The following is a 21404-nucleotide window of genomic DNA, read 5'->3' on the forward strand; positions in this document are numbered from 1 at the left end:
CCTCAAAGGGAACATTCTCGACGACACGGCTTACTGTATCCCTGGAATTAGGGATGTGACGCAACTATCGATTAGACTTTTTAGAGAATGTTTGTTATCGCTCTAGCCCTGGTAACAAATTTCTCCAGTCCATCCCTGGTCCAGGTTGTTTGCCGCAAAACAACAACACGATGTCGCTGGCCAAGAAGCACGTGCTGGGCTTCTCACCCAATGGAGGACAATACTTTGCCCTGGTGGACGAGCACGGGGTCCTTCGTATATGGGATACAGAGGCCAATTCACTAAAACAAGAGTTTACAGCCAATCTATATCTCTCCGGAGGCTGCACTGCTCTCACATGGGTTTCTGTGGGCGCTCCACCAACTCCGCGTGCCAAGAAGTCCCGCAAGTCTCAGAATGATTCGGTGGTCGGCAGTAATAAATTGTACATAGCTCTAGGCACATTGAAAGGCATTGTATCTTTATATTCATTGGCGGAGGGACAGGTAAGTGCAGAAGAAGAGAATGAGCTAAAGATGGTGGATTAATTTTATTCCATTTTGGTCAGATCGAACGCACATTGAGCGGGGACAATCATGATGGTCCAGTCACCTCAATTGCCTATAATCAGAGCAAGGGGCATCTATATACAGTGGGAACAGACTGTCGTGCCCTGGTGTGGTCCATAGCCGAGGAACGTTGCATTGCCGACTGGCAGGTGGGACCTGAGAAGCCGCATAATATTGTTTACCTGGCTAAAAGCCGCTCATTAGCTGTTGGAGCGCGTTCGCTAAAGATCTTTGATGTTGAGACCAAAGAATTGGTTGAGACATTCACTGGGCACTCAAGCGATATAAATGCAATGACCAGCATAGCTGACAATGATCTAGAATACATACTTACCACAGCTCGCATGGAGCGAGTCATTAGTTTCTGGAAAATTGATAAACGAGGCAGAAATAAGGCATCGGCTTGCACTTTGCTAATGGAGGATCTGGCTTACTGCTTGGCCAGCGAAGTACACACCGAGGATGGGTCATTGCGGGTGGCTAGTGTGACACGAAATGGCAATATTCACATATATTTACTCAACATAAATGGGTAAATATTTACATATATTTCTGATCTCAATATGCTCTTTATACATATATTTGTTTTTTTTATTGTTAGCCTCTCATCAGAAAAATATATTAAGCCGAAAGTTTCCCTGCAAATAGCCTCTGATGGAGCCAAGACTGTGGAACCTCTTCATGCAGTTGCCGCCCATTTTGTTCAAGATAAAACTCGAACCCATGAAATCCTCTTTGGCTATGGCAGTCGCAGTTTACTGCAGTTTGAACGTTTTACTCCCAATTATGCCGAGAAATTAAATGTCATTGTGAGAGCCGATCCCAAGAAATTATATGCCAAAAAACAACAAAAAGATGAACCCATCACCGGCCTAAAAACCGAAATACCCAGGGATAATGTAAAGAGAGTAGAGTACAATAGCGCTTTGCCTATTTCCAAGAAAAAAGTACAAAATGAGGTGCCCATGGAGGCGAGATTGCAACATTTGCAATTGAATGCCACAAAACCAACAGCCAATAAATTGCAAATGCAAAGCAAGACCCAACTATTGATGCAGGCATTGCACAGTAAGGATCAGACAATGATACAATCAGTGCTTAATACACTTGATACAGAAACTATACAATTGACTTTGGAACGTCTGCCGCTAGAGTATGTGAATCCATTGGTTCATGAATTATCCCAGTTGCTACAGGGCAAGCATGCAAGGTGAGTAGATGGGAACAAATAACTGAAATGAGTAAGTAACTGATTAAACTCCATTTTAGTGTCGCCTGTGGTCTACGTTGGTTACGCATCCTAGCCTCAACCCACACTAGTGTCCTAATGTCCGAGGATAAGGACGCTTTACGTGATAAATTGGGCATTTGCCTCGGCATTGCAGAGCAGCGTATGAGATGTCTCACTGAAGCTTTGCAGTAAGTAGAGATATTTATTTACTTTACGTCATCACATTATCACCATGGCTTTTCTGTTTATTCGATCTATTATTCTGTTTGGGATTCTCAATAGTACCATGTCGACACTCGCAGATCTCGGCATAGAAATGCAATTTAGAATGAAGTATAGTGTCTATATGAAATCGTTGAAAGGTCCAAGAATTGGTGGCACGTTCACCTATAGCATAGTACAGCGTATTAAAGCCCTCAAATCGATATGTAATCATCACAGGATAATGCTTCTGCATTACCTTGGAAACGCTAATAATAAAACGTACTTTGGCCACTGCCAATGGATTGGGGCAACGAGGAGTGGGTCGCGAGAAATGGGCGTCGACAAAGTAAATTGATCCTTTGACAGGTACATCATGTCGCCGCATATTACTAAGTACAACGCATTTTGTATCCGGCGACAGTTGCCACTTGGTTATAAAGTCACGAATCTCTGAAATAACATTGTTATACGCGAATTCTCCAATTCTCATCCAATGACGCACTGAGACGCTAGTTTGTGACTTCGTCTGACTATAGAGATTAATTGTGGCTGTTGCCATTGTTGATGCTCCATCGTGTAAATCAGCCACAACAACTTCTAGAATATCCGAGTCATCGTCCTCATCATCATCATCTGTTTTGGGCGGATTGGGAAACTTGTAACAAAATAGACCACGTGGATCAGATTCGATAATGAGAACAGCTTCACAAAGTACAGCATCAACCATTTCGGCAACGCACTCCAAGTCGGCATCATCGCAGAGGGGCATATTGCATATAGCCAGCGGATTATAGTCATCTTTACCTTCAGTTACCGTTACTGTAATACATTTGTCAAACTCAGACGAATCGTCATCGTTTAGTGGATTTGTGGGCAGTAAAGCATCTACGTTGATGAGTTCGTTAGCCTTAAAAGACATTTTGTTAATTAAATAATGTACGCCTTAATTTTGGTCTCTAAGTTACGAATATATTTGTATTTTATTTTGTCTTGGCCTACTCTTTTTTAGAATAACGGGACGCGTCAATTTGATTATAAACCAAATGAAACGTAATGCTGACAATCATTTGAATGATAATGGTGTACTCATTGTCGATGAGAATCAACGTAAGTTAGAATTTCTTGTTGTCCATATATTATATATGAAACTATTAAATTCTTTCCCATATCACTTAGGTGAGGCTCGAGAAGCACAGTACGATGATAACAATTGGAGTGATCTGGAAGAGGATGATAATGTCAGTTCAGAGGATGACAGAGACGTCGATCAAAAAGATGCGAATGATGATGATGATGATGATGATGATAATAATGTCGATATGGCAGCAGATGATGATGTGGCTGCTGATGAGGAGGATATTATAATGACACAAGATTCGGATAATGATGATGACGATTCATCAGACCCAACAGACTCATCTGAAGACGAGTAATACTTTTTTTTTTTGTTATAAATAAAACTCTCGATTTTCCAAACACAATTTTCATTTAGGTACATTTATTTCCATGTTAATATTTTATCAACTACATTTAATAACAGATTGAAAGCCAATTAATGAGATTTTATTTATTTTTGCGCCAACAACACAAAACGAAGGAACGATTTCCAATGCTAAACAATATTTGTGCAAAGAATATAGTTATTTTTGTCTTTTTTGTTTTCTTTTTTTTGTTTTGAATTTAAGAACAATTTTTACTATGCAACAAATAGCCACCAATAAGTTTTTTGTTTACTTCCAATTAGCTTTAATAAAATTAATTAAACCATTTGTCGAGCCATCATGCGATGAGACTTCATTACAATGATCAAGCTCCGGTTCAATAGCCTTGGCCAACTGTTTGCCCAATTCAACGCCCCATTGATCGAAAGAATTGATGTCCCAGATGATGCCCTGGACAAAGATCTTATGCTCATAGAGCGCTGCAAGTGAAAGGAGATCGAAGGTTAATTAAATGTTTATTATTTTATGATTTGCCACTCACCTATCAAAGCGCCCAAAGTGAACGGCGACACCTTCTTGACGACAATTGAATTTGTTGGACGATTGCCAACAAATACCTTGTGGGGCAAGAGGTTCTCCAGCTCATTGCCACACACACCGGCCTTGGACAGTTCTTCGCGGGCCTGATCAGCGGTCTTGCCCTGCATTAGAGCCTCCGTTTGGGCTAGGAAATTCGAGAGGAGAATCTTGTGATGTTTACCTCCGGAAATTGGATTATGCGTTTGTGCTGGGGCAATAAAATCGCATGGTATCAGGCGAGTGCCCTGATGGATAAGTTGATAGAATGCATGCTGTCCATTTGTGCCCGGTTCGCCCCAGACAATTGGTCCTGTATTATAGTTGACGGGTTTTCCCGATTTGCTAACAAATTTGCCATTACTCTCCATATCACCCTGCTGGAAGTAGGCAGCGAAGCGATGTAAGTACTGGTCATAGGGTAGGAGAGCATGGGTCTCAGCATTATAGAAATTCGAGTACCAGACTCCCAATAGAGCCAGAATAACGGGTGCCTATAACAGCAAATTCAATTAGATAAGAAATAATCGATAATTTTTTTCAAACACAACTCACATTTTTCTCCAAGGGACTTGTCTTGAAATGATTATCCATATAGTGAGCACCATCCAGCAGCTGTTCAAAGTTCTCAAAACCTATGGACAGGCAGATAGACAAACCAATGGCGGACCAAAGGGAATAACGTCCTCCAACCCAATCCCAGAAACCAAACATATTAGCGCTATCAATGCCGAACGCTGTGACCTTTTCCTTGTTGGTCGATAGGGCAACAAAATGCTTGGCAACTGCTTCCTCCTGAAATAAAGAATTGAACAATTTTAGAAATTAGAGATACAATTTTCAATTAACATCATTTCCACTTACATCCTTGGCATGTTCCAGCAGCCAGGATTTGGCCGAAGTGGCATTCGTGATGGTTTCCTGGGTGGTGAATGTCTTCGAGGCAATAATAAACAGAGTTGTCTCATAGTTGACTTTCTTTAGGACCTCTGCCATGTGAGTACCATCAATGTTGGACACGAAATGGGAATGCAAACCCTTGCCATAGGGTTTCAGAGCTTCGGTTACCATTAGAGGACCCAAATCAGAGCCACCGATACCAATGTTGACAACATCGGTAATTTGCTTGCCGGTGCATCCGCGCCAAACGCCAGAAATCACCTTATTGGTGAATTCCTTCATGTGAGCTAATTCGGCACGCACATCGGGCATAACATCACGCCCATCCACTAAGACAGGATCCAGGCTACGGTTACGCAACGCGGTATGGAGGACAGCTCGGTTCTCGGTAATATTGATATGCTGGCCACTGAACATGCCATCACGAGCCACGTCGACGCGCCGTACTTTGGCTAGGTCCAATAGTATTGGCCAAACCTCATCGTTGACACGATTCTTGGAATAATCCAGCAAAATCTCACCATCGTTTGGAGTTTGTAGACGTAAGCTGATAAACAAAATGTGAAATTACAATCACTTAATCGGATGACCTCGAAGTTCGTCTTCAAGTCGACCTTATGCAAGGACAAATGTGAGTGGGGGGAGGGCAAGGACAAATTTGAAGGTGAAAGTGTGTGAATTATGTGCCGCACCTGTATTTGAAGAATCGTTTGGGATCATTCACAAACAAATCCTTAATAACAATATCCTTGCTGTGGGCATTATAGTATTCTTGAAGCTTTTTGAAGACAGGCTCCTGATTGAGAGCAGGCAATGTACCAGCCATTTTCCTTCAGAGAGTTTGGGAGGTAGTAGTGGGAGGAGGTCGTAAGTAGATCTAGTTAAAACACCACGAAAAACACAACTGAAATCACAATGAAACGAAACACTTTACTTAAAGGTTGCGGTCGAATTGCTTATTGTTATTATCTGGCTCCGGCAAATATCCGGAACGATTCTCCACAACACCGCCGTGTTTGTAAAATGCCAAAAGATACGGGCTGGAAAAAAATGCACCCCCACACCAACCAGAATTCCGGAGGTCAGATGAATGTCAACAACAGGCCAGTGTGGCAGTTTTGCTTAGCGCGAAATTTGAATGAAAAGAAATGTTAAAGGAAATGTTAATGTTAACATAAAATTTAAAATTTATTTATTTGGAACAGTGTTCCATCCGAAATAAATAATGACAAAAAACTCAGTTTGAACCAAATTTTGATATTATATCTTTTTGTAGGCTGCAGTTTTTACAATATGTTACAATTTTCATTCTTTCAGATTTGTTTATTCGTTGTTTATTTATGTTAAACGCTGGGTTTATTAATTTTAACAAAGTTTGTTGTGTTTTCCTACAGTTTTTCGTATTTTTGTTTGTTTTTATGTACAATTAACTTATAGACACTGTATAGCTGATAATAGCTTTGTTTGTCCTCATTCAGGACTTGTAAATGTAACTGAAAATAAAGCGAAAAAAAATATCAAATTCAATTTTATATAGTACCTATTCCAAATACTTTACTTATTCCGACACCATGATGCTATCTCGACCATGGAAATAAGAAAATAAATGTAAAATCATTAATCATAAACATAAATCGAAATACAGATACTTCCTTTTTTCGTGAACAAATAAAGTGTCCATACGAAATGCAACTGAAAATAAGGAAAGAATAATAGTAAAAAAGCTCCCTAAATTAATATACAAGAAAAAAACAACTATAATGAATACAAATTAGTATAATTATAATTAAAACAAATTAGCATATTGTCATAGTTTTGTAAAATCAAACCACTCATTGTGTTTCTTTTGTCTGTCATATACATATTTATGTTGCACTTTGTATACCCTTGCAAAAAGGGTATATTAATTTTTAATTTTTTTTTTTTTAATATAATGTATATATATTCTCGAGTTTATATAGCCATGTCCGGTCGTCCGTCCGTCTGCCCGTCCGTCTGGATCAACGCAAACTCCTACCAGACCGTAAGAGCTACAGAGCTGAAATTTTGCATGTAGTCTTATATATACCGCAGGGTTATCAAGATCGGGTGATCGGTCATATAGCTCCCATAGGAACGATCGGTCGAAAACAGTGACTTTGATCAATATCTTCGTTATTTCCTATGCTAAGATTGTAGGCCGTTCTTTCGTCTGTCATTAGACTTCTCATATAAAACCTTTTCCACTGTGACTCATATACATAGGTAAGGAAAGATAAAAATTTAAATTTTTTTACGATTAATAGTAATCTAAACATACTTTAAAAAAATTATTATTAATGAATTGCAAAAAATTTGATTTTCTTTGATTTATTTCACATATTAAATTTTATTCTGGTTTCGAAAGTCTTGTGAGAGATTCAGAAAAGCCCATCTTTATATATAAATAGATAAGAATTAATAAGAATTGAATTAAATGTGTACATGGTGAGTACGGTATTTGAGGACAAAGTGATAGTAAAAATCAAAAGCTTATATTTCAAACAAAGTTTAATGAATCTTCACGAAATTTTTACACTATATTTATTGGTTATGTATCTATAAATTCATTCCATAAAATTTCAATTGGCTGCTATAACCATCTCGATCCGGGACTTTAATGATATATTTTGTTTAGAAATCATGAAATTTATATTTTATAATGACGAGATATATTTTTTTGTGTATTTGGATTTTCATTTGCCAGCATATTTGATTAATTGATTGTGTTGCTGTTGCTGCGACGGCAACTGTTGCTGTAGCATGTTGCTCATTGGGCCAAAGTATTCCCCAAAGTATACTACACAATTGGGGGGTCCGTCGAACAAAAGAGTAAAAAATCGATGGTACTATCGATACATCGATGGTTTTTTTAACACCAGTACTCCCTTCTTAGCTATTTTTTTGTCAATCTAGCTTCTTTTGCTTCGAAGATTGTGGTAACACTGTCACACACACACACACAAATACATACTATATAGACAAATCAAGGCAACCAAGTGGATTTCTGGGCTTTATTAAATTTTAAGATTATCGATCCGTTAGTTTTTCATTGTTAATCGTGGCATTGCCCGTATACCCGTCAAAATTGATTCGTATCCGTTAGAGCTCGAGGAGAGCGCGGGCGGCAGCAACGCAAAGGAGAGCGTTTGCAATAGCTCCAACTCCAAAGAGAAGGGCGTCGTCGGTGAATTGGCCAAATTGCACTTAACTGCCAATCCCAATCAGCAGCTTGTGCTCCAGTTGCAGCCGGAAGCCATGTCTGGCGATCAGAAGGTACTCCTAAAGGGGCACGCCTCACAATATGTAAAATTAAATGTTGGCGGACGCTTATATTTTACCACAATTGGAACACTTACAAAACACAACGACACCATGCTCAGCTGCATGTTTAGTGGGCGTATGGAGGTGCTAACAGACTCGGAAGGTTCGTTGATTATATCATATCATATCATATCATAATGGTTCTAATTTTACATTTTTAGGCTGGATCCTTATAGACCGTTGTGGCAATCATTTTGGCATTATATTGAATTTTTTGCGCGATGGAACTGTCCCGCTGCCTGAAACTAATAAGGAAATTGCCGAGCTTCTCGCAGAAGCCAAGTACTACTGCATCACCGAGTTGGCTATGTGCTGCGAACGCGCCTTGTGCGCACACCAAGAACCAAAGCCCATCTGTCGCATACCACTGATCACGTCGCAAAAGGAGGAACAGCTCCTGATCGGTGCATCCTCAAAACCAGCTGTCATATTGGTGGTTCAGCGGCAGAATAATAAGTATTCATATACCAGCGCATCGGATGATAATTTGCTCAAGAACATCGAATTGTTCGATAAGCTATCGTTACGCTTTAACGAGCGCATCCTTTTTATCAAGGATGTGATTGGACCAAGTGAGATATGCTGCTGGTCCTTCTACGGTCACGGCAAAAAGGTTGCCGAGGTGTGCTGTACATCCATAGTATATGCCACAGATCGCAAGCATACCAAAGTGGAATTCCCGGAAGCCCGCATATATGAGGAAACGCTGCAAGTGTTGCTCTACGAGAATCGCAATGCGCCTGACCAGGAGCTCCTGCAAGCTACCTCTTCGGTGCGTGCCGGCGGTGTCAGTGGCACTAACATGCATCAGTATACAAGCGATGAGGAGGAGGAGCGCACTGGTCTCGCACGACTGCGTTCGAATAAACGCAATAATCCAAACTGACTTGCACTTCCCGATATTTGATGGCCAAAACTGTCAGGACGGTTAACTGGCTCAGCCAGTGCCCGCTTCTGACCGCGGTTCTGCTGCCTTCAAACATACATTCAACACATATATACGTACGCGCACACGAGAAGCCAATATTGACAAATCCACAAAGTAATACACCCAGGGCCCAGGCGTTTGGGTACCAGGGCCACAGGGAACTCTGTTTTATGCATACATATAGCTATTCTATTAACTTCATATATATATATATAGATATATATATAACCCCCATGCTGATACCGATCCATCGTTACGAGTATGATGCCCCGCCAAGTTTACCACACCATGAGCAAAGTATTAGGAACATAATTATATATGAATCTGTACAAACCAATTATTAAATGAATTAAAAAATGTAATCAATTTAAAACAATTTAAACTTTGAGTGTTAATTAAGTGTAATATGTTTTAAAAGAAGTAAATGCACTCTTTAAAGTAATATATTAGGGTGTTTACAAATCGGTTTGTCGGAAACTAAAATGGTCGAGGAGCCTGGTTACCACCAGTTTATCTCCTTAGCAACTGCCATAACAAAGAAACACATTTGGAAAAAAGAATTTAATTGTTAATATTATAAACCAAACTTAAAATGGTTGAACGACTCGGTCCACCGGACAACAATCCCAATGGCTTAAGCCTTTTCATCGACGACATCTACAGACTGCGAGTGCAGGATCCAAGCATTGCCAATCAGACGGTGGAGCTGCGTCAGGAGTGTTTGGAGTACTCGAGGAATTTGCAGTTGTTCAAGAAACTCGGAGAAGACTTTTACAAAATATCAAATACCTTCGCAAAGGATGTTGAAAAGGAAAAACTACGCGCTATTGGCACACAAAATCAATTGAAAACCATGTCCAAGCAGCGACAAGCGGAACAGCAGGTCTATCAGAGTCAAATCCTCGAACAAAGTGTCGAATTGGAGCGGCTGAAGAGCGAATATCAATATTTACAACGCATCGAGTCAGAGCAACAAGAGATAATCAATAACTTTTTAGTTAATCAATAAAAATCAGTATATTATGAGTAGGTATATTTTTGTTTTATACAGGAGCCACTGTAGTCTTGCTGGAGTCTGCGAGATTTTTGCGGTAACATTCCAGACTCCTACAAAGTGGCACTTTGGTTGTGGAGCAAGTGTACGCTCTGCGATTGCTGCATCCGTTTATGTGGCAGATCTGTGGTGCGGGTGGCTCAATGGCGCTTTGTGGTTTGAGAGGAAACTCTTGTCCTGTTGGCACCATGATATAGGCCCCGTCCAATGTATTTATGTAGGTAAGAGTTGGTAACGAAGGCTTCAGATTTTGCTTGTTGCGGGCTGCGGAGCGCTGCTTGTTGCTTTCCTGCTTTTTTAGCAAACGCTCCATTGTCTTTTGTTTGTCTTTTTCTCGCCGCTCATCTGCTTGCTGTTTACGTTTCTGCGATTTCAATGCAGCCTTTTGGATTTCCTCTGCCGTCTGGGGCTTTTCCTTTTCCCTATAACCGGTGGGCAGGGAGATTAACTCTTCGGCAAATCCGGACAAATTTGTTTCCGAGTCCTGTGTACGCTCATACATGGCTCTTTGACGTGCCGTCATCAGTTTGGGATCTTTGATTTTCTTCAATTCGTCGTCCACATCCTCCAGTTTGCCCGTTTCGATTGCATTCAACCAACGCTCCTCGTCACTTGAGGTGTCGCTGTTTCTTCTTGGTTTTTTAGCCTTTTTATTTCCGGCATTTTGCGTTGTTGAAGGACCAGGTGGTACACTGGGTTTCTTTGATCGTATACTTGGAAATTCCAGGATGTTCGATCCCTCGGTAACACTAGTCTGTGCAGGTTGAGCTGGAGGCGGAGCCGGAGTCGGAGGTGTTGGGACATTTTCTTCAGCGGCACCTAAATATAAGAACAAGTAAATATACACACAAAACAAATTGTCCATAATTTGTAAACTCACCGCTTGGTATTTGTGAATTCACTGGAATTGGCGAGGGTGTTGGTGAAACAAATCTGGCTGGTTTTTGCCTTTTGCTCCGCTTTGAACGGCGATCTTGAAAATGCAATATATATAATAATCATAATTATACTAATATTATTTTTATTACCTGAATTTTCCGTGTTTACCATTTTAATCTGTTAGCGATGGGTATTCTGTCGATACTATTTTATCGCTTTCATCGAGTGTAGCCACAATGGATGAATTCTCATCTCTACTTTGTTGCCTCCAATCTTGAACTTGAATATATATAACATACTTTGCGGCTCCCAGTATTTTTTTGGCTCCCAGTATTTATTATGGAAAAAATACCGCCAAATTTAAAATGGACTTTTAGTACTCAGACATTATTTCTTTTTGTTCTGTTTTAGTTTTTTTTGTTTTCTTTTTTTGAATTGTTTAGTGTAAATAATAGAGAAATATAATTCTTAACTTAACTTGTGTAAATAGATACAGTAGGTAGTTTAATATTTTCACAATTAAAAGTATTTTAATAATTTAAGAGAAACAAGGAAATGTAATATTAATGGCATTCGAGAGTTACAGAAAAAATTATTTAATCAAAAATGGGTCTACTAAATAACAAACAGTAGTTAACAACTTCGAGCTTTGTGATTGATACTGAGTCACACCCTTTCGGTACAGGGTATCCCGGAGTCGTGACCCCGACATAACCTACTAAAATTGCATATTTATTTATTCGATTCAGAAATCGAGTATGCGGTTTGACTGTATCTCAATTAGATCTATCTCAGCTGGAACAGCAATCGCGATATCAAATCAGCAACAACGCAGCAACATTACCAGATTCACAGTCAATAAACAGAGCAAAATTGACCAAGTTGTTATTTTAACTAGAGCCACAAATCTAAACTATGAAACTCAACTCCAACTTCAGCTCCCGCGTTGCCTTTGCATAAAATCTTTCATCAAAAAAAAAAGAAGAAAATCTAGCTGTGGTTTGAAAATTGAAATGTACTACATTTATCTTTCGTTAATGGACTCATTGAGTGGCTCTATAATGCTAATACCTGCTGCTATGATAGTTAAGGCCATATTGAAAATACAACTTGCAAATTAGGTACTATAAACTTATCAACGATTTATGTGAATATACGAATGAAGTAAGGAGTATTATTTAAACTATGTCTCTGTCTACAACCGCTTTTAGCACAACCTTGAACCGATTGTGCGGAAGGCAAAACTCGAATTGACCGATAAATTTATAACCTCTTGGGTTGTCTTCTATTTTTAAGGGGTCAATTAAAATTAATATAATTTGACAAACTTTGGGAAATTTGTTCATAGATCTCGCCTGCAGTCTATGAAACTGGGCAACATAGTGCAACAAAAGGCATTTCATTTTGCATAAAGTCGTGATTTGCTTTCCGTTTAATTTTAAAAGGTTTTTTTTGTCTTTTGTTTTGGGTACCGCCAGATTGTTGCAAAAGTACTCGATCGCAGAAAACAAAGCCAATAAATTAGTTAACTTTGGGAGTCTTTTGTTTTGCCATGCCACATTTGGGCGGAGGTGTTTGACCAGTAAATAAAGCAACAAATTCTCTTATTTATTTCAGTTTCTATTTTACGCAGATTGAGATCTTTTATTTGGCAAACATAATGAAACCAAAAGTGAAGGTATTTTAATTGTGGCAGGTTTTCCTCTATTTTTGTTTTATTTATGTTTCTTTTTTTTTTTTTTTCATTGTACAAGTATATAGAGAGCGGATATATATATATATATGTATATATTGAAAACCGAACTGCCATTCAAATAATGCGGATTTAGCTATGAATTAGTAATAGGCAAGCACGCCCAAAATCGGTTTTTTTTTCACCTCTTTTACCTTACACATTGCCGTTAATATACAAAATAATATACCATGACAAGCAAAGGGAGCTTAACTGACTTTCGATTGAATGGACATTAGACTGGTTTGTTTCTGGCATGGAAACAGAAAAGTACCGAATCAAGAGAGAGAGAGAGAGAGAGAGAGTCAAATATTACGTATGCGACATGTTGCAGCAAATGATTATTGTTCATTTCATTAATAGAACAATGGTTTAATTTCATTGGTACTTCAAAATACAATCATCGTATTGGCTTTGGGCTCCTCCCATTATTCCCACCTCTTTCGGTGTTATTTTTTACCCCTTTTTTCTTTTGGCAAAAAAAAAACGACCCATAAGTTGCAATCGAAATTTTGTTGCCAACAGCTGCCCATACGAATTCAATTTAAAGTCATTAATTGGCTCACACTCTAAATTTCAAAGTCGTAGATAACCCATGACCCTGACACAAACTTCTCCTTAATGTCGTATTTTAGATTGGATATCGACTTTGAGAAAAATCTTAAGACGAACATGACGTATGAGCAACGTGTTATAAGCAACCAATCTAATTTAAATTTCATATGAAACCGTTAACAATTTGTAAAAAAAAATTATTTTCGAATTTTTAGTTTCCTTAGCATTATGGTTTCGAAAATATTTCTGAGGTCAGAAGGAAACTAGAGTCCAATCTGTATTTTTCAAATATGAGTTTTTATATTTTATCATATATGGGTAAACACGAATCATAAATGTGTTGAATAAACTAAGCTATGTTTTGTTTTGCCTTTTAACAGTTAATTTATTTGTGGCAATTTTCCTTTTTAAAGAAACTTTTCTTTTGTGTTTGAGTATTTTGACTGTTAAGCCTGAAATATCACTCTGGGTCACAATTAGTCAAAAATGTGTCTGATTTTCGAAGGGACTAGGAAAAGAACAGACACCCCAAGATTTCCTATTTCGAGTAATATAATGAACATTTGGAAACATTTTTGATAGATAATTTATTAGCTTGATGAAGTTTTAAAAGCTTTTTATAGTTTTCAAAAAGGACATTTTAGACTGCCCTTATATTCTTAAGTCCGTAACAAAATATTTTCTATAAAATTCCAAAACCAATCTAAAAGTCAGCAGTACCAAAATAAATCCTTTAAAAAGCAATCTGTCTCACAGTCATTGTTTATTTATAAATTAATTTATAAGAACTGTCTAAAAATTGAGTAATTCAATTGGACATCTTTGACCATTTCGAAATTTGAATATGGTGTCACATGATCTACTTACAAATCAATTTGGGTTTGTCTAGCGGATAGGCGGATATGGCTTAGAAAATTGCGTCAAGAGTTCTAAGAGGTGTGGGAAAACACAACAGCTAAAAACAAATACAAATACATACATATGTATATGTAGATGGTGCTTTTTGATCATGCGCTTGATAGTTTCTACTGGGGAAGCCAAGACAAGATTGTTTTCCTCCCAACTAGCGATGACTTCCGTCATACAAAAATTGGTATAATTTTGAATTCAGAATTGACCATTCAAGATTTGTGCAGAGTCGCTCTTACAACACATCTGACAGTTACGATTAATATCTCAAGGTTTAGATGTGATTGATTGAGACGGAACTAATTCTAATTTTGGAATTATTCCTATCTAAAGCCAAACAGCTAGTAAACCTTAGAGATAAGATATCCAATTTGTTGATTATCTTAATTAAACTTTTATAAAAGTTGTTTATATTATATGTAGATATACCAAGATTGATTTGAAATTTCTCTTGCCACTCCCGGACCCAATAAATCTCAATTGTACAATGTAAAAGTATGTATGTAAGTATGTGTACATCCATGAATGTTTGTGACTCTCGATGGTAGTCCAATGGCAGCGGTTCGTTGCAACCACAAACTACATGTTTCTGTTTCAATCTACCGATCCCCAGACAAACGCAATTTTCAAGACCACATTTCACATGTGACTGACAGCAACAGGCAAGGCAACCCAAACAGCCCGCTAGTCAGCCAGCTAGCTGGCTAGCTAGCCTAGCTAGGCATCCAGCGATCCATCTGGCTATGGAGCAGAATATTTGAGGTGAACTACCGATTAAGTGGTTGGAGCTAGAGGGGAAAACACCAAGTGGCAAATGGCACACGTCTGCATCTCCACAATATAGTTGTATGTAGATTTGTATATACATATATACATACATACATATGTATATAGTATATGCATTTCCATATCCACATAGCGGGTCGGTGTTGGCAATAGCTTTTACTTTTCTCCAGTTTATACGGCCAATGTCAGTTTTAGTGCAACAGCTGCTGCTGCATGCAATTAAAATTCATCAAATCAAAAGCGACGAATCTTATTAAGGAGCGATAAAAGTTTAATTATATTTCATCCATGGCACGAACTAAGGGTTTTTGAATCCACCCACATAGACTACATAAGTAATTGCTCTTGCACGGAACTTGAAAACATTGTTTATATAAAAGGAACATAATTTGTATCACAATCAAAACGGAAAATGAATTGTGAGAAAAGTTTTTTCGGCAACGCCTAGCATTAATTTTTCCTGGTACATCGTTAGATTAATTAATATTAATTACACTGCATTGTTGAAATTATATAAAAATCATTGCCGTGATCGGTAGGAACGCCAACCAATTTTGATCCACTAAAACAGGATTTGCTTCGTGTCCATTTAGTTTCGAATGCTTTACAAAAAGCGAGGCCATGGGCCATTATTTTGTAGTTTATGTATTTGTTAATTGACAATGATAGCTTAAATTGATGTGTTTTATTGATTTTTTAATATTTGTATACGCCTAATATTTTCAATAATATATTATAGCAAATACAATCAAACTGAAACACTGATTTTGTACAATAAGTTAAAAATGTAAACCTATTTTGTGGCTTTTGCAACATTTTCTTTTTTCTTTATATTAAATTTAGAATGTGTTTTTAGGAAAATGGCAAATTATAAATTGGAATTTTATTGGAAATATTTGCTAAGTTTAGACTGTTTTGATGTGTGGGAGGGATATCGTAAAAGTGATCTAAAAAGCAAATCGTACCCTAAAACCATATTATAAATTTACTGTTTTTATCAACTCATAGTTTATACACTAAGTTTTATGCAAAATTCTTACGAAGAAAATATTTTATGCGAGTTTACAAAACAAAATATAACAAAATATTTTGTTGTTATCGAATTGGATAGTATTCAAAAAATATCTGAGCCCGAATGTGTATTAAACTCGCATAAAATATTTTCTTCGTAAGAATTTTGCATAAAACTTAGTGTATAAACTATGAGTTGATAAAAACAGTAAATTTATGAGAATCAGACTACTATAACATATAATTTATATACGAACGATTAGGAGGTCGTGAAAAAGTTCGTACAATTATTGATATAATTTTTGTTGATTTCAGGTTATTCAACTCAGACTGTAAATATTAAAAAAACTTCAATTGTTGGTAAGCTTTATTGAAGAAACTGTTTTAATTTTAAAGAAAACTTACTATCGCTTTTTAACAAACTCCTATTTTGGGTATATTTTGAAAATTATTTATGCCTTTTGAATGATGGATTCATCATTTTGAACATTTTTGAACAGTTGCCCTACATATTTTTTAACTCTGTTTTAAAACTAATGTACAGTTACCGATAAATTTTGTAAACTTCACCGAGCTTTCTTTTCTAAGAGTGTTTAATTATACAAAACCTTTTTTTATATTTTCGAAAACGTCTGAATAGTCTGACCAGCCATTTAGACCAGTCAGCGATTGGTGATTCCACCCCTAATCTCATGACTACCTTTGACAATATTTGCTTAATGTCCATTTAGGATAGATCGCAAATCAAAATATATATAACACCAACAATTTTTTTTTTTTAAACTATTACTATTGAGTTCGTAAGTAAAAAGTAAATTTTAACATATACGAAAGTGTGTATAACGTATTAAAAAACGATTTGTATTAATAAAGTGAAAAGAAATAGAAATTTAAGAATATACCAAAAAGAATGTGTTTTTATTTTCCCTTTTCTACATTATTGCGTCAAAATTAAAACAATCTAATAAATAGCAAAAATGCGAATTTGCGATTTGTTTCCAATTTCTGGAATCCATTGATATAAAACAATTGCATCTATTTATAATAGTGATGCTAATCTTATCAATGAAATAATTTATCAGACTTAAGTAAAATAAGTTTAATTAAGCACAGGCAAATACAAAAATGTTTTAAGCAGTTGACTGGAAACTAAAATTTAAATATGTTACTAGCAATCACATTTCAATAAAACAAAACCAAAAACAAATTTAGAATAAAAAATTAGTGAAACTTTTAATTAGTTTTAAATTTATAATCTGGTATAGTGTGGACTAGCTGAGTAATAAATGCCGATTATTAACTTGTCGTAGAATGCGGCGTGAGGCATTAAATGGCTTTATCGTAAACGGTATACAGACAGAGAGGCACGATACAAATGGCAACAAAGAGAGCGAATATCGTTAGCAGCTGATAAACGAAAGACTTAAGCAGGAAACTTAATATTAGCGTAAAGTTTAGTACAGGCATTTCGCATTTAGTAAATGATATTTTGGAATTATACCTGCAAACGAACGAACGTATGTGTATATGTGTATCCGTATCCGTGTGTGGGTACTCACACTGCTGCACAAGCAAACGAATTTCAAACATGTTTCTGTACTAAAAAATCACACACTTCAAAGTAAAGTAGCTGGTTTTCTTTCGCTGTTTTCAGCTCTCCGACTTTGTGATCGTATCTGTTGGACTGTTGCTGCTGCTGCTGCTGCCGCTGCAATTTCTTGCGCTCTTTGAGCCATGGCATGAATCATTCGGCCATTCCTATTCCACACTCTGAGCCGTTCGTTTGTTAGCTCAACCTGCAGCAGCAGCAGCAGCAACTTGTGAGCTCCAAAGATTTTATAAAGTCAAACTCGCGCAGCTGCTGCTTCAGTTTGGTGCTTAATCGCGTTGCGCGTACTTCGGCAACGGTTTGCTCTGCTTTTGCAATTGCGGTTTCTTTTCTGCAGTTCAGAGTATACCTAACGGCATAGATATATATGCTCATACATATGTATATGCATATAGTGTAACGCAGACCAACTATATTTGTTTAGTCAAAGTGTTAATTATCCTACATCGCTGCAGAAAACGTCAAGTCCGGCAAGGAAAACGAAAAGAAAAGTGTTTGGTGGTAATCGAATTTTAATCGATCAACAATAAAGCCAAAAAACAAATAACAAATAACACAAAGAGCAACAAAAATGTCAAGCAAGTGCAATATGCCGTTTAGGGCATTAGACAAATTAATTGGACTTTTGGCAATCTATGCAATAATTTTGCAATTATCGCCTGCAATTCAGGCCGTGCGTATCGGCGGATCACAGCAACCGAAACAACGGATAAAAGGTGAATTTCACTTTCTCTCGTTTAAGTGACTCAGAGAGTTAAATTCTTTTTTCATAAAATTTAGTGACTCTTACTCTCAGCTTAAGTATTTTGCACGCATTTAAATTTAAAACCAAACTGAATGGACAGAAGCGTACAACTTAATTATGGGCCATTTTTACAGTCAGTCAAACAAACCGAAACGTTGATTTGATTAATTGCTTGTTCGCTTGAGTTATTGATTATAATTTATTGCCTTTCGATCGTTTGCCAAACAATTGAAAGAGAGAGAGATACAGGGGGGGTGAGTAGGGGAAAACAAAGCAGGTAAACTTGCGTAGACTAGAGTGAGCGTTTTGTTTGATGGACAAGGACCAACATTGTCGCTCTTACGCAAACGCCACGCCAATTGGAAACTTAATTACAATTTCAATTTCAATTCCAATTTCAAAGCGTTGGGTGTGTGTGTGCACGGCAAAGAAAACATCACGGGGTGGCCTTGTCCATGATGCGAAGAGTAGTACGAAGTACAAAGTACTTTCATTTTTAGTGCTGCGCCGCATTCACAAAACATATTTGTATGCAAACGGATGTGGATGTGCATAAAATGCTCCACCAAAAAGAGCCATAACAAGTTATGAATGGCGCAACTCGCGTGTGGCACGATCACTTGACAAAAACAACAAAAAAAAACCCACAAAAATAGACAATAAAATGTATCAAATGTACCAAAAATTTGAGACAAAATGCAAAATATATTCACACATAATAAGTAAGTAAATGTGGAATTTAAAGTTCCTAATTAGCAAGTTGAGGACATTTCTTTGTTAGTTGATGGTAATCGAAAGAGTGCAACTTACTCTGGTATAACTGTGTGTGAGTGTGTGTGTGTGCGTGTATGCGTGTATGTAAATGCAGTCAAGTGAAAATCAAAGACAAAGAAACTAAGTGGCAAGTGGCATGTTGAACTTGAAAATTGTTTTGAGCTCCGAGCCCGGCAAACAAGCCGAGACCAAACTGAAGACCACGGTCAGTGTGGTGACAATGACAACAAAAACACAACAACCAGCAGCAAAAACAACGACAACAACAACTATCCAACATAAAGACAACAGCCAAAGACTATTACTACCATCTTTGTGGCATAGTCGTCATGCATCATGGTGTGTTTAACTGTTTTGATCAGGGTATTTCCACTTTCATTTTAATAAACTGGAAATATGAACAGGAAATCTTCAAATACATACACTCGCCGTCATTTATTTGGGAACATTAGAAAGGTTTACTGCCTAAACGTCAAATAAGATTTGAAATACCCTCAATTTCTAATTCTAATTATTGCTTGCTTGAGACCCAAACCTTGTTGGCCAATGTAATGCGTAAGCCAACATGTTGCCAAGGTCGTGCAATGTATCTAACAAATGTGAGTGAATGAATGAAAAATAAATAGGATAGGCTTAACTTTTATATAATCGATACGCTTCGATTCCTGTTGCAATGGAAAAACATAATCTTGATGGATTTCTAAATATATGAATTATATGTTTCTTTTAATCTCTTAAATAGGTCTGCACATGCAATAGCTCAATTTGTGCTTTCACCATATTTAGCATTTTTTTTAAAATATTTGCCTTAGTTATTTTCCCCATATATGTTATGCACATAATCGATTCATCTGGACAAAAAAAAAAATCAATTTATACCTACACATATTCTCAAATGGACAGACTAATAGAACCGGTATAAATCTTCAAAAATGCCGACACTTCCGTCATAGTATAAATTCTAGATGCAAGTGATGGATAGTTATGCCAGTTGAGAAATATATCTTTCGATTTCGACACTTGAAGAAGGATTGTTAATGGAAAGTTTCCGGATGATTGCTTCTTACACAAGACACAGGAGATGGGAGATGCATGTGAAGAAAAAGTCAATTAGTGTGCCATTTGGCAAGATGTTTTTATGTATTGATTTTTGATTTGGTATTTTCGTGCTTATTATATTGGAAAAGCGAACGCAAAATGGTTTGAAACGATTTTTTTTGGTTTTCTTCATTTTTTCATTTTTCATTTTATGGAATGTATGTAACAGCAGCGTCATTGGCAACAAATTTCAACCCACTCTGTGGGTAAGTCGTCTATGTTGGTCGTATCTATACGTAATTTGTGCCCATTGTTGTTGTTGTTGTTGTTGTTGGTGGCAGGGACCACACCCCATATAGCAAAACCTACAACCAAAAGAAACAACAAAAAAAAGAAGAAAAAATGCAACTGTGACTGACTGTGCATGTTTTTGCCAAATTGGCTTTGACGACTGAAACTGGCCAGAAACAAATCAAACGCAATATGGTCATAATTATTATAAAAGTTGATGCACAAATTATATATCGGCAATTTGCAATAATTTCCTGTTTGCAACAACAACAACAATTCAATTGTTCTCCTTAATAAATCATTATAAGCGGGCCAAAAGAAAAGCAAAACTTCAAAACTTCCAAACTTACATGTGTATAGTAGTTAGTATATGTTTTCGGAATACTGAATATAATGCTAAACAAACAAATATAACAAAAAAAAAAAAATTAAATACATAGGTACATACATTTAATTGAAATTCAAACAGCAAACCCGTTGAACCCGTTGTAGTCGCATTTAATATCGCGGGGCGCTGAGAGCAAAAAGAAAAAAAAAAGATACAGTTTTATTTTTTTTGCACTTTTTTTGCACAAGGCTTTAACGCTGAAATGTCACGTTTGCTTTTTGGTAATAATTACGAGATAAAGTTGATATCCCATTGAAATATATACACATACATTCCATAGAGCGAGAGAGCCATAATTAGTATGTATACTAGTCTAGGCATTATAATTGATATACGGGAAATATCTGCAAATGAGGTAGTCCTTCAACCAACTTATCGAAACGACAACTGGTCCAATGGGCAATAAATAATCTAAATGACTTTTCTTCATCTGTATGCAAAAAAAATATTCTAATATCTAAT

At 37.0% G+C, this 21404-nt stretch overlaps 7 protein-coding genes across 7 annotated transcripts in view; 4 read left to right on the forward strand and 3 right to left on the reverse strand.

Moving 5' to 3' along the window:
* Window positions 1-135: 135 nt before the first annotated feature.
* Window positions 136-3464, forward strand: LOC6640038 (WD repeat-containing protein 43). The gene is made up of 6 exons (XM_002063475.4): window positions 136-485; window positions 548-1080; window positions 1150-1758; window positions 1818-1967; window positions 2993-3090; window positions 3160-3464. The coding sequence occupies exons 1-6, from the start codon at window positions 171-173 to the stop codon at window positions 3414-3416; spliced, it is 1962 nt and encodes a 653-aa protein (XP_002063511.1). The 5' UTR covers window positions 136-170; the 3' UTR covers window positions 3417-3464.
* On the reverse strand, window positions 1956-2972 carry LOC6640323. Its single transcript, XM_002063476.3, has one exon. The coding sequence runs from the start codon at window positions 2900-2902 to the stop codon at window positions 1991-1993; it is 912 nt and encodes a 303-aa protein (XP_002063512.1). The 5' UTR covers window positions 2903-2972; the 3' UTR covers window positions 1956-1990.
* Window positions 3451-6095, reverse strand: LOC6640037 (glucose-6-phosphate isomerase). The gene is made up of 6 exons (XM_023182072.2): window positions 5836-6095; window positions 5594-5731; window positions 4866-5448; window positions 4557-4796; window positions 3967-4495; window positions 3451-3904 (listed from the first exon to the last, which is right to left on the reverse strand). The coding sequence occupies exons 2-6, from the start codon at window positions 5725-5727 to the stop codon at window positions 3714-3716; spliced, it is 1677 nt and encodes a 558-aa protein (XP_023037840.1). The 5' UTR covers window positions 5728-5731; window positions 5836-6095; the 3' UTR covers window positions 3451-3713.
* A 1783-nt stretch (window positions 6096-7878) lies between these two features.
* LOC6640036 (BTB/POZ domain-containing adapter for CUL3-mediated RhoA degradation protein 3) lies at window positions 7879-9547 on the forward strand. The gene is made up of 2 exons (XM_002063473.4): window positions 7879-8346; window positions 8405-9547. Exons 1-2 carry the CDS (start codon window positions 8178-8180, stop codon window positions 9127-9129), a joined length of 894 nt encoding a protein of 297 aa, XP_002063509.2. The 5' UTR covers window positions 7879-8177; the 3' UTR covers window positions 9130-9547.
* Window positions 9548-9763: 216 nt separating this feature from the next.
* On the forward strand, window positions 9764-10181 carry LOC6640035 (intraflagellar transport protein 20 homolog). Its single transcript, XM_002063472.3, has one exon. It carries the CDS (start codon window positions 9764-9766, stop codon window positions 10178-10180), a length of 417 nt encoding a protein of 138 aa, XP_002063508.1. The 3' UTR covers window position 10181.
* Window positions 10182-10187: 6 nt separating this feature from the next.
* LOC6640034 (INO80 complex subunit B) lies at window positions 10188-11321 on the reverse strand. The gene is made up of 3 exons (XM_002063471.4): window positions 11254-11321; window positions 11106-11198; window positions 10188-11044 (listed from the first exon to the last, which is right to left on the reverse strand). Exons 1-3 carry the CDS (start codon window positions 11273-11275, stop codon window positions 10215-10217), a joined length of 945 nt encoding a protein of 314 aa, XP_002063507.3. The 5' UTR covers window positions 11276-11321; the 3' UTR covers window positions 10188-10214.
* Window positions 11322-18082: 6761 nt separating this feature from the next.
* Window positions 18083-21404, forward strand: part of LOC6640033 (laccase-5) — a 34783-nt gene continuing 31461 nt past the window's right edge. The window contains exon 1 of the mRNA XM_023182191.2: window positions 18083-18422. Coding sequence (XP_023037959.2) covers window positions 18278-18422 — 145 coding nt within the window. The 5' untranslated portion in view covers window positions 18083-18277. The remainder of the gene's footprint in view (window positions 18423-21404) is intronic.

This window comes from Drosophila willistoni, assembly GCF_018902025.1.
Source record: "Drosophila willistoni isolate 14030-0811.24 chromosome 2L unlocalized genomic scaffold, UCI_dwil_1.1 Seg196, whole genome shotgun sequence".
In the NCBI taxonomy this organism is placed as follows: Eukaryota; Metazoa; Arthropoda; class Insecta; order Diptera; family Drosophilidae; genus Drosophila; species Drosophila willistoni.

Bases quoted from the DNA above. Each gene is read 5' to 3' on its own strand.
- LOC6640038 (XM_002063475.4), top strand. From the start codon at position 171: ATGTCGCTGGCCAAGAAGCACGTGCTGGGCTTCTCACCCAATGGAGGA. The intron at 1,968-2,992 runs GTAAGTAGAGAT...ACTCTTTTTTAG, and splicing joins TGTCTCACTGAAGCTTTGCA to AATAACGGGACGCGTCAATT. The intron at 3,091-3,159 runs GTAAGTTAGAAT...CATATCACTTAG, and splicing joins CATTGTCGATGAGAATCAAC to GTGAGGCTCGAGAAGCACAG.
- LOC6640323 (XM_002063476.3), bottom strand. From the start codon at position 2,902: ATGTCTTTTAAGGCTAACGAACTCATCAACGTAGATGCTTTACTGCCC.
- LOC6640037 (XM_023182072.2), bottom strand. From the start codon at position 5,727: ATGGCTGGTACATTGCCTGCTCTCAATCAGGAGCCTGTCTTCAAAAAG. The intron at 4,797-4,865 runs GTAAGTGGAAAT...TCTTTATTTCAG, and splicing joins TGCTGGAACATGCCAAGGAT to GAGGAAGCAGTTGCCAAGCA. The intron at 3,905-3,966 runs GTGAGTGGCAAA...TTTCACTTGCAG, and splicing joins CACTTTGGGCGCTTTGATAG to CGCTCTATGAGCATAAGATC.
- LOC6640036 (XM_002063473.4), top strand. From the start codon at position 8,178: ATGTCTGGCGATCAGAAGGTACTCCTAAAGGGGCACGCCTCACAATAT. The intron at 8,347-8,404 runs GTTCGTTGATTA...TTACATTTTTAG, and splicing joins GGTGCTAACAGACTCGGAAG to GCTGGATCCTTATAGACCGT.
- LOC6640035 (XM_002063472.3), top strand. From the start codon at position 9,764: ATGGTTGAACGACTCGGTCCACCGGACAACAATCCCAATGGCTTAAGC.
- LOC6640034 (XM_002063471.4), bottom strand. From the start codon at position 11,275: ATGGTAAACACGGAAAATTCAG. The intron at 11,199-11,253 runs GTAATAAAAATA...TGCATTTTCAAG, and splicing joins GGTAAACACGGAAAATTCAG to ATCGCCGTTCAAAGCGGAGC. The intron at 11,045-11,105 runs GTGAGTTTACAA...TCTTATATTTAG, and splicing joins GAATTCACAAATACCAAGCG to GTGCCGCTGAAGAAAATGTC.